The sequence below is a fragment of the Phytophthora sojae genome, assembly GCF_000149755.1.
Source record: "Phytophthora sojae unplaced genomic scaffold PHYSOscaffold_4, whole genome shotgun sequence".
Classification (NCBI taxonomy): Eukaryota; Oomycota; class Peronosporomycetes; order Peronosporales; family Peronosporaceae; genus Phytophthora; species Phytophthora sojae.
Genome location: NW_009258118.1, coordinates 2,073,624 through 2,083,384, shown reverse-complemented (window position 1 = coordinate 2,083,384; position 9,761 = coordinate 2,073,624). Strand labels below are relative to the sequence as shown.

At 46.6% G+C, this 9,761-nt stretch overlaps 2 protein-coding genes across 2 annotated transcripts; one reads left to right on the top strand and one right to left on the bottom strand.

Moving 5' to 3' along the window:
- Positions 1 to 2,552: 2,552 nt before the first annotated feature.
- Positions 2,553 to 2,759, top strand: PHYSODRAFT_499083 (hypothetical protein; the record flags this gene model as incomplete). The annotated part of the gene is made up of 1 exon (XM_009527878.1): positions 2,553 to 2,759. The coding sequence occupies one exon, from the start codon at positions 2,553 to 2,555 to the stop codon at positions 2,757 to 2,759; it is 207 nt and encodes a 68-aa protein (XP_009526173.1).
- A 4,652-nt stretch (positions 2,760 to 7,411) lies between these two features.
- PHYSODRAFT_503260 (hypothetical protein) lies at positions 7,412 to 7,627 on the bottom strand (the record flags this gene model as incomplete). Its single annotated transcript, XM_009527877.1, has 1 exon — positions 7,412 to 7,627. The coding sequence occupies one exon, from the start codon at positions 7,625 to 7,627 to the stop codon at positions 7,412 to 7,414; it is 216 nt and encodes a 71-aa protein (XP_009526172.1).
- Positions 7,628 to 9,761: the final 2,134 nt, after the last annotated feature.

Sequence of the window (9,761 nt, the reverse complement as noted above, 5' to 3'; positions counted from 1 at the left end):
TGACTCGAGCGGCGGACAATGCACACAAACGAACACCAGACGAGATAGTGATAATCGGATGGGACCAACGCCAACAGCAGTCCCTATGCAAACCGTACTGCGACGCAGAGAAATCCCATCCCGTGACAAAATTTTAACAGCGGGCGAAGCGCCTTGATTGGAGAGCTGGAAACAGGAGGAGAATGTTGCTCCTCGAAGAAAACGTAACGTGGTGTGTCCACAGCGGGTCGCTTGGATCGTCGAACCGAGCCACTGTTCGAGCGGAGGAATGTTAATTCTAAGCTTATCCGAATAGGAACTGCTGCTCGTGAACGAGAGGAACCGGACCACTCGCTATTTTTCGTGGTCTGCTGCGAGTTTGCAGTCGCACGAACGAGTCTACACCAGTTGTTATCCATAGGTAGCCAGGGGAAGATTCGATTCACCAAGTATTCATTTGATTTTCTTTGCCGACCCTAGCACGGTTGAAATCATCGACTGGTATCTAGTATGCCGGACACCACAACTCACTTTGTCTTGAAGAACATCTCGAGTTGTAAGCGGATACTATTGCTACTGCCCTGAGCCCAAACAGCAGAAAAGAACCAAACTAAGGCTTTGGTCCGAAGCGTTTTGATCTGAGGCATCGTGCATGACTTTTTGTTAGCATGTCAGAAACCTGTAAGGCATTGAAGTACTGTAAAAACTGTAATTTACACCGTGGGGTATTGCAGCAGTACCCCCCTGCCAAACTGGGGCATTATTAAGAGGGGCACTATTAAAGGGAGTGGGGATAAAAACAACTACACTGCCTACGGTAATTAGTCTGACCTAGGCTATTTTTGATTGAATGGTTCATTGCTCTTCGACAATAAATAGTCTGACCTAGACTATATTTTATATATAGTACACACACGAAAGAGTCTTACTCGGAGTTTTCATCGACCGACTTACCTTCGAAGTTCTCGCGGTGTTTCGCGATAATATAATGAAGATGCGGGTAGAGCTTCGATTCCAAGTGAAAGTCCACATCGAATCATCGCCTTGGGCGCATAGGACATGCCATTTTTGTCCTTTTGAAGGTTGACGGCTTTCACCGCCTCTGCAGCAAGCTGGAGGAAAAAACTTTTCCCCGGATTTTGAACCACAAACAACAACAAAACTTGCAAAGGAGAAAAAGGTGTAACGGGTCAGTCGTGGTGATTAGAGCCTTGCACCCTTCCTTACCCGCATGGCACAGGAGAGACTAATTTTGAAGTTGAAGTGGTCAGACTAATTATGAATTCTACAATTTGACCAGTACAATAAATAGTCTGACCAAGACTATTTTCGCACATAGACTATTTCCGCACACAGACTAATTACCGTAGGTAGTGTAGCGTTAAAAAGTCTATTTACAGAACTAGGGCTCCGCAAAGCTGGGATAGGTTTTTGGTATAATCGCTTTCTATTATTATGAGTGTTTTTTTACGAACCACGGGCATCTCCTGCGCCTGCTTCGCAGCCGCAGCGTCTGCCCGGTTATTCACCTCAAAACTGTAGATAGTGCTTATACACAGTGATAAAACGAACCTTGCTCGAGATCTGTTTGAAGCTTGTAGAAAATGAAAATGTTTACCTTTGTATGCTTCTGCAGCAGTTCGTCCGTTTCAATCATTCACTTGTACTTCACTCCTACTATTCGATATATGCTACTGACTCATACCGGTTCAATTTGCCCACGCATATAAACCTTTTGGAGGGCCCAGTGCGGCACCGCGGTCGTACCGGTGTAATGGGTTTTCTACCAGTTCAGCTTGCCCACGCATATAAACCTTTTGGAGGCCCAGTGCGGCACCGCGGTCGTACCGGTGTAATGGGTTTTCTACCAGTTCAGCTTGCCCACGCATATAAACCTTTTGGAGGCCCAGTGCGGCACCGCGGTCGTACCGGTGTAATGGGTTTTCTACCAGTTCAGCTTGCCCACGCATATAAACCTTTTGGAGGGCCCAGTGCGGCACCGCGGTCGTACCGGTGTAATGGGTTTTCTACCAGTTCAGCTTGCCCACGCATATAAACCTTTTGGAGGGCCCAGTGCGGCACCGCGGTCGTACCGGTGTAATGGGTTTTCTACCAGTTCAGCTTGCCCACGCATATAAACCTTTTGGAGGGCCCAGTGCGGCACCGGGGTCACACCGGTTTCAGGACAATGTGTCAAGAGGGATCACCTTTTGACTTGACGTACCACGGATATAATCCTGTTTGGTCTGCGATAGCAGCACTAACGTTGCTTCCTATCCCAGTATAAATTTGACAGTAATCACTGACATTGGTAAGTCGACATACAAACCTTAAGAATATGATGTGAAATATTTAGACTTTATGAGGATGAACTCAGAATCAAATTCAATTTTTCAGATGAAAGGTTAGGGTGGGGCTCTATTTGAGGGTTGGGCATAATTACAGTTTTTACAGTAGGTTGCCCATTTAAGCACACGAGATTCCACAAGAATATCGCGAAAAGGCTCAATTCCGCTTTTCGCCAAGCCAACCACACACCAAGGCCGTCCCAACCACCCCAACTAATAAAGACGATGAACCTCAAGATCTTCGTGTTCGTCAGCACCGTGCTCGCTACCTCTCTCGTGTCTGTCACAGCGCAGTCGCAGGTGTGTGGTGCACAGGGCTGCGGAGCCCCGTTCTCTGCCAGCAACATCCAAATCAGTTCGTGCTGCTCAAGACAACCAAACTTCAACGAGTGTTGTCGCACTAGCTGCAACCTCGGCTCTCCTTGCCAGTAACTGGGCTACGGAGCATGGACAACCACTGGGTAAGTGTCTTAACAATGCGCAACTGGTACACCAGCACCGTTTGTCGATGTACTGTTCTGTTTGGCTTCCTATCGTCGCAGTGTACATTACCTCATTTAGGTTGAAGTGGGATAGCGATCGCAAGTTTTGTATCGCACTGTGTCTTCTTCACGCCATCCAGCTCTACAGAAATGTCGACTATGGTGGTGTGAAGTATCACATGATGAGGTGACCTAAGCGTGAGGCTTTACCTTATGATACCACAACAGGTACAAGCCAATACCGCAGCCCAACAACCGAGCACACCGTCCGCAAACTGATACCCACGTGAAACATCTCTCATTCTCGTTTTTGCCAAGCCAAGCCCAGTGTCCCAAGACCGATCTCAAGACGTGCGTCTTCCTCGTCCTTGCCGTTGGGCTCGCAGCTTCACCCACTCCAGTCACCGCGCAATTTCCCGGTGTGTGTCTGGCACCAGGCTGCGCATCCATCACCTCGCCGCAAAACTCGCGCACCAGCGCCTGCTGCTTGGGTAAGCCGGATTTCAACGAATGCTGCCGCATGAGTTGCAACCTCGGTTCTCCTTGCAAGTGACTGAGTTCGAGGCATGGAGTACCTGCAGGCAACAACTTTCGTTTGTTTTGGTAACACAGTAAGAGCACGAGCGATATGCTTTCAACCAACATCCACCTTGTTTCTTCTTCTTCTTCTTTCTCGATCAGTTGGATTGACGCTGCTGATCGCAGTGGGCGCCGCCTCGCATCCTGCTTCTCGTGTGATTTTAGTTGTTGTTGTTGTTGTTGTTGTCTTAGTGCCATTGTGGTGTTTGGATCCCCACTCAACTCCTTGGTAGGATTCCCTCCCTTACCGTTCGTGTTCAAACAAACGATACATCGGTAAGGTAATGTTTCTCGCAGCCGTAGCAAGACCGAGGTATGATTTTTCACGGAAAGCATACTTTGACGGAAAAATTGGGATCTGGCCCATTGTTGAGCGCACCAAGGCAAAAAACTTCTAAAAATCGAGTTGCCGGCACGCCGATTACCAAGAATATCAGCATGTCAAGAAAAGTGTACGTGGAGAAGCTCAAGGAAAAAGTTTTTCCTGCTATTCGTGCAAAATGGCCGGGTAAGTTTTTTTTATTTCGAAAATACTTTTGATTTATTTATCTTAACTTTTTTTTATTTACGCGAACAGGTCGAAAGACTTCTGTTATTCGTGTCCAACATGATAACGATGGTCCGCATGTGGAGGAAGATCATGGTGAGGTCCTCGCCGCTGGTAAGGAAGGTGGCTGGGATATCCAAATGTTGTGCCAGCCACCTCGCTCTCCAGAATGTAATATTCTTGATTTGGGGATTTTTAACCCTATTCAAGCGATTCAGTATCGGCAACCGACAAACCAGATCGACGGGCTCATCGACGCAGTAGGTAGCGCTTTTAACAGTGTTAAATATCAAACTATTGAGAAATGCTTCCTCACTTTGCAAAAAGTGTTGGAATGCATTATCACTAACGAGGGAGGCAATGATTTCAAGCTCCCTCGAGTTCGTAAGACTGTCGGTCTGACTGGTCTCGGTCCAACGTCACTTGCAACGACAGCGACAACTATAGAAAATGGGTACAAGGCACTGACGTCTCAGATTCTTATAGGTAACCCGGAGCGTTGCTCCGGGAGGGTACACAGGTCGACGAATAGTTTCATGGACGATGATAACGGATAATAATTGAGTAAATCCCAAAGTTGTTTTGTTTTTAATCCTTAAAAGCACTACCAGCCCAACTCTCTAGTTGATTCTAACATGGGCATCTACTGCGCCTGCTTCGCAGCCGCAGCATCTGCCCGAGAATGCGTAATTGAACAAATAGATGCGCACATCGAAGTGTATCGATACGGAAATGATGTTTCAGCCAAACATTTGTGAGGCTGGTAACCAACAAGCCCCGCTCTTCTTTATCGTGGTGGGTTCTCAGGAACCGAAAGTCACCAATTGAGGTTGCCTGGTCTGATGAGGCCATCGGTGACATAACACCCTGGTCAGCGTCCAATGGCTGCGTTGGCGCCAGCAACGAGAGAGCTATTTCATTCATTTTGCAGGTAAGGTATACCGTGCTCATTTTTGTACTGTGTTGTGTGCTAACGATCAGACGAGAGAGCTACAGTAGCGGGACGAAGGAGAGACGCATGGTGCGCTGATCTTGACCATTTAACTTGAGTATGTTAGCTAAGTGGCAATAATGATCCTCAATTCAAAAACAAAACAAACAAACTTTTAACTTGAGGGCTTGGGGGATAAATTGCGGAATGATAAATACGCTAATGGGCCAATTCCTTGGAAGTGGGTGCTTCAACGCAGGAAAAAGTCTTGTTCAAACGAACGATGCTCGTGTCACTGTCGAGTTGAGCTGATTGGTTTGGCGACAGCCACGAGGTTGGGCATCTTCGGCTAAGAGTGATTGGGTATTGAGCAAATTGGCATGTAAAAAAATGCAGCCTGCAGCTAGACAAGTCATGCTGTTCATCTTCAGCTAAGCTTGGTCGATTATGGCGCAAATTGATACGCCTTCAGCGAAGTCATGACTCTCTCATACTGTACTAGAGCGTCCGTAAGTGGTTGAATGCAGGTTTTGGTCAAAAATAAACGATTAGTATCAACCTTTGGTAAATGATGTGCATAAATCTTAGCATTTATCGACGGGTACCCGATTCCGGCAGATATTAGCTTAAACATTACAATTAAGAAAGAGAGACCCGGTTTGGTACCCGGTTTTGGAAAGTTACAAGTTTTTTGCCGCCAAGCACAGGTCTTCGACCTGTGAAATCAGTAGAGCCACTTTTTAAAACCGAGCGTTTATTTTTTAATTGTGTATCTAAAACCTTGAAGATCGGTGATTGGATAAAATTATCATGTGATTTGACCGAAAACAGCATAACAGGCAATAAAACCTCACATATTTGAGTGCCTAATTCGGAGTGTTCCGCATGTTTCTGGTCCGTGTGCTATTGTGTAGAGAGTCGCCAAGTTGGAGGAATCGTGTGGTAACTTTTTGTTGTAATATAATTAATTTGCCACAGAATCACGAAATAAAACCTTATTTCTCTTAAATGTGTGCTTGCATTTGTGTTGTTATTTACTTGCTGAGAGCCGTTATCAGATCGCAAAAAATACTGTAAACAGCGCTCTACTACGGGCTTTACAACGCGGGTACGCTGGGCTTTGGCTTGTTTGTGTAGGCGAACTTATGATAGAAAAACTCAACTACCTATAAATTGGTGGGACAGAGAAGTACAGGATTATCTAAAATCGGTGGCAAATTAGAAGTACTGTAAACAGTTCACATTAAGTTCGCTCAAGCGAACTTACCACACTGGTGGAAACATGCATCCTCAGGAACCACAGCCAAGCGTGGCCACAGAAAAGGATTTACAGAGGTGCCAGTCCCAAAGACCTTCAGGATTGGCTACCGGAAGGCATCGCTTTCAGAGTACGTGCTTTTCGTTGAGTAGCGCCGAAAAAAAAGGGTTGTAAGGCTAACATAAGCGAATATAAAGTCCATTATAAGGGCTATGATTGACGCCGTTAGAGTTATTCATAGCCTTAATAACTAACTCCGTGCAGTACCGCAAGCGAACGACTTACAAAATAGCTAAGTGTCGTTTTTGCTTCTTTATATTATGATCGTTTACCTGACTGACTGGGGGTGCTGTGCTTCGAGCACCAGGCTTCTCAAGCGCACAAACATCGGGCGCAGGTCAAGTAGGATCCGTTCTCGGCTGAGCGACTCTACGTCGACTAAAAACAGCTTTAGTTAGGGCAAGCCCAAACTTCACAGTAACACTCGACATAAAAAAACTAGCTGCAAGTACAAAAACAATCGGCTACAATGTGTCGAATCCGATATTTATACGAACGTGGAACATGTCGAGCCTTTATGGTTTGTGGAACCACTCGTAGAGCGTAGCTATGTGATAGTGAGGACAAGTGTATCCTATTTGTTCCACGTTTTTGGTAAGATTAAATCATTTAATGTTGATCGATTTGCTCTAGGTTCATGGCCTCTGTAAAGTTGGCGTTGCGAAAGGTTTACATATCGTAATGTGTAAAACTGCTGCTCTGTGGTATTGTTTTGCCAGGCTTACAAAACACGATCGATAATACTGCATAACTAGACCCCTCTGGTATGTCACTAGAAGGTGAAATCGTGGCGAATTTTACCACTTGCATCCGCCAGCACCCTTCATGAGCACACCTATTACTACAATACTTACCGTTCATAGGACAATCCATACAGCAATTATTGCCCTCTAATGTATTGTTCTTTTTGTTGAAAGGTTCAGGTGGCAACTACAGTATACCCGATTCATTCCGTACTTAGCCATCTACTGTTTTTGAGCTCCTTTGAGCACCCCCAAACTTAACACAAAGTCTACTGTGATGGCCAATGTTTCGCTGAATTAATTTTTGGCTTTTGGATAACCCAGTACATATGTACTGGATTATGGAAATTGCCCTTTCATCGGATACGCATCTGGACTTCGATAGCGCAAGTGCCATATCTAGTCATTCTCTTTTTGTGTCTTTCTACTCAGCGTCAATTCATTCCCGCATGGCTGTAAGCTGCTTCGAGACACTTCGGACCAATTAGTTGCATGGACTGCCGGTTCTGCAACTGGAGAAGCAACACGCTTCAAAGTTCCCACCACGGCTCTCGCAGCACTGGCTGATCCGAAGGTTGGACGGGGAGTAGGAGTTGACCGCACAACCCAGGGTGCTCGGGCAGACTGCGGCATTAGTCGAGGGGAGCGAGGCGGCAATCGCGGTACTGAAGAGGGCGACGACGCAGAGCTTGAGGTTCATCGTCGATTGGGTGGCTTGGTCTGTTCGAGTTCTTGGTCTTGCTGAGGTTGTGCTTGGCTTGGCAACTTTGAGAATGAAAATATGGCTGGGGTTCTTCAGGGCATCGAGTGTGAGAAAGGCACACCAGCGGCCCGCTGGTAGCAGCTACACTGCACTTTGATTAGGGGGTTTCAATGTAGCTAATCATTAGATGATGCACATGCATGTATACGGACCTGGACGGGTTGGGGTGGCTCCCTCCCGGGGAGCGGCGCAGCGGCGTCGTTCTCGGGGGCGCTAATGTGGCTCCGCCGCGGGCGCCCTGAGTCTTTGACGGACAAGGATATGAGGCTAGTGTCTCTGGGCTGAGAACTCGACGCGGGCACGACTCGCGGCGGCGGTAGCGGACGAACCAAGCGCGCTCAGTGCTCAGCCACCGACTTCCCGTGGGCAGATGACCACGGCATCGCCCAGGAAGATGCTTCAGCGGCGAGGCGCAAGCTGGTGCACAATACAAGGAATTTATTTACCTGGTCCTCCAGCATTTTCGTACTCTTGTTTTGTTTCGTCTTCACACAGACAGAACCAATAACGGTAGGCGCGGACTCCTTCTTCTCATTGGTATTAGCAGAATCGCATCCCCTCAGGTTGTACGTGAGTTTCAATACAGTGAGGTTATGGGAATATTTGTTGTCCCGATATCCTGCCATCATGCCTGCAGTTTTATCTTTTGCTTGGTATCTACTGCGTAGCCTCTAGTTGTCTCGACATCATAATATTTTAGTTTTTCGTAAAATATATATGTACGCTGCGCTGATTGTATAACACTGTGGCTAGCTTATTTATCAGTATTTACAAGCTTGCAGCTACTACAAACTCTTTGTTCCAACTTAGCATCCCAAACAAAATTTACCTCTTCGCTCGATTTGTTGTGGCGGGAGTAGTGGTAGCAATGGCATACGTGAGAGGAGGCAGGCAAGTGATTGAGAAAAATATATGAGTTTGGATCTATTACTACGGCGTCCATTTAGAGGGTTGAGGCGCCAACAATGGCGACCATTTAGAGAATAAAGAGGTTTTTGATCAACACATATAGTGAAATCCATATAATCCCGTTTGCAGTCGAGGAATCCTAACCAGATAGGGAACACATAGTCAGTTAGAGGGGTTCATTTAGGGAGGTATCACTGTACATGTAAACGGAAAACCGAGCATCGCGATAACAAGTACCGTACCTCACAGAAAGAATGGTTTACAGATAGAATGCCAAAACAAGATTTTCGAGCATTTGGCTTCATTTCATTGCTTTTTCTTGCATGTTAACACATAAAAGCATTTCCAAATCGGTGGTTAACATAAAACCTGAAGCGTTCCCTACCAGAGCTCGCAATCGGGTACCCGAACCGGGTAAATTACCCACCCGAACCCGGTACACCCGAGTTCGGGTAGGGTGCGGGTAACCGAAACAATCCCCGGGTGAAGCTCGGGTACCCGAGAGTAAGGATAAAAATAAGTGGAAGGTTTCGCATCCCGACTCTTATGTGTATTTGACGACGCCTGACCCAATATCCAAGCATGGAGACCGATAACCTCCCAAAAACACGACATGAAGTCTCTACGGTTGATAAGGTACACGAAGAAGCTAAAGGTGAGGTCCAATGCGGACATGATTTAATGGACACGCAACCAGAATTCACAGGTGAGTGAGCTTTATTTTCATAATAGACATCACCACTTCTTTGAAAGAAGTGGTGATGTCTATTATGAAAATAGCTTCACCTGTAACATTTTATCGGGTCCTTTCAGGCTTCCTGGCGAAGGGGGTCTCATGAGCAGGAAACGTGTTACCAGATTCTGGTACACGGTAACATCCACGGTTTCCTTGGGTTTTCATGGTAACTGTGGACGTGTACCTGCGCACACTACTTCTTTCATTTACTTCGCTTTGACCGTTGATAGAATGTAGCACCGCCCAGAGTATAATTTATCTCGGGCTGTACCGTCGGGTGGGTTCGGGTACGGGTACCCAATTTTACCCGCCGGGTGGGTGCGGGTACCCGAGTTTCGCTGATTGCGAGCTCTGTCCTCTACTGAATATAGTGTTAGAGCAACAGGCCTCGGTGTGGAATATAAAGTAAATGTTCGACCGCCTCGG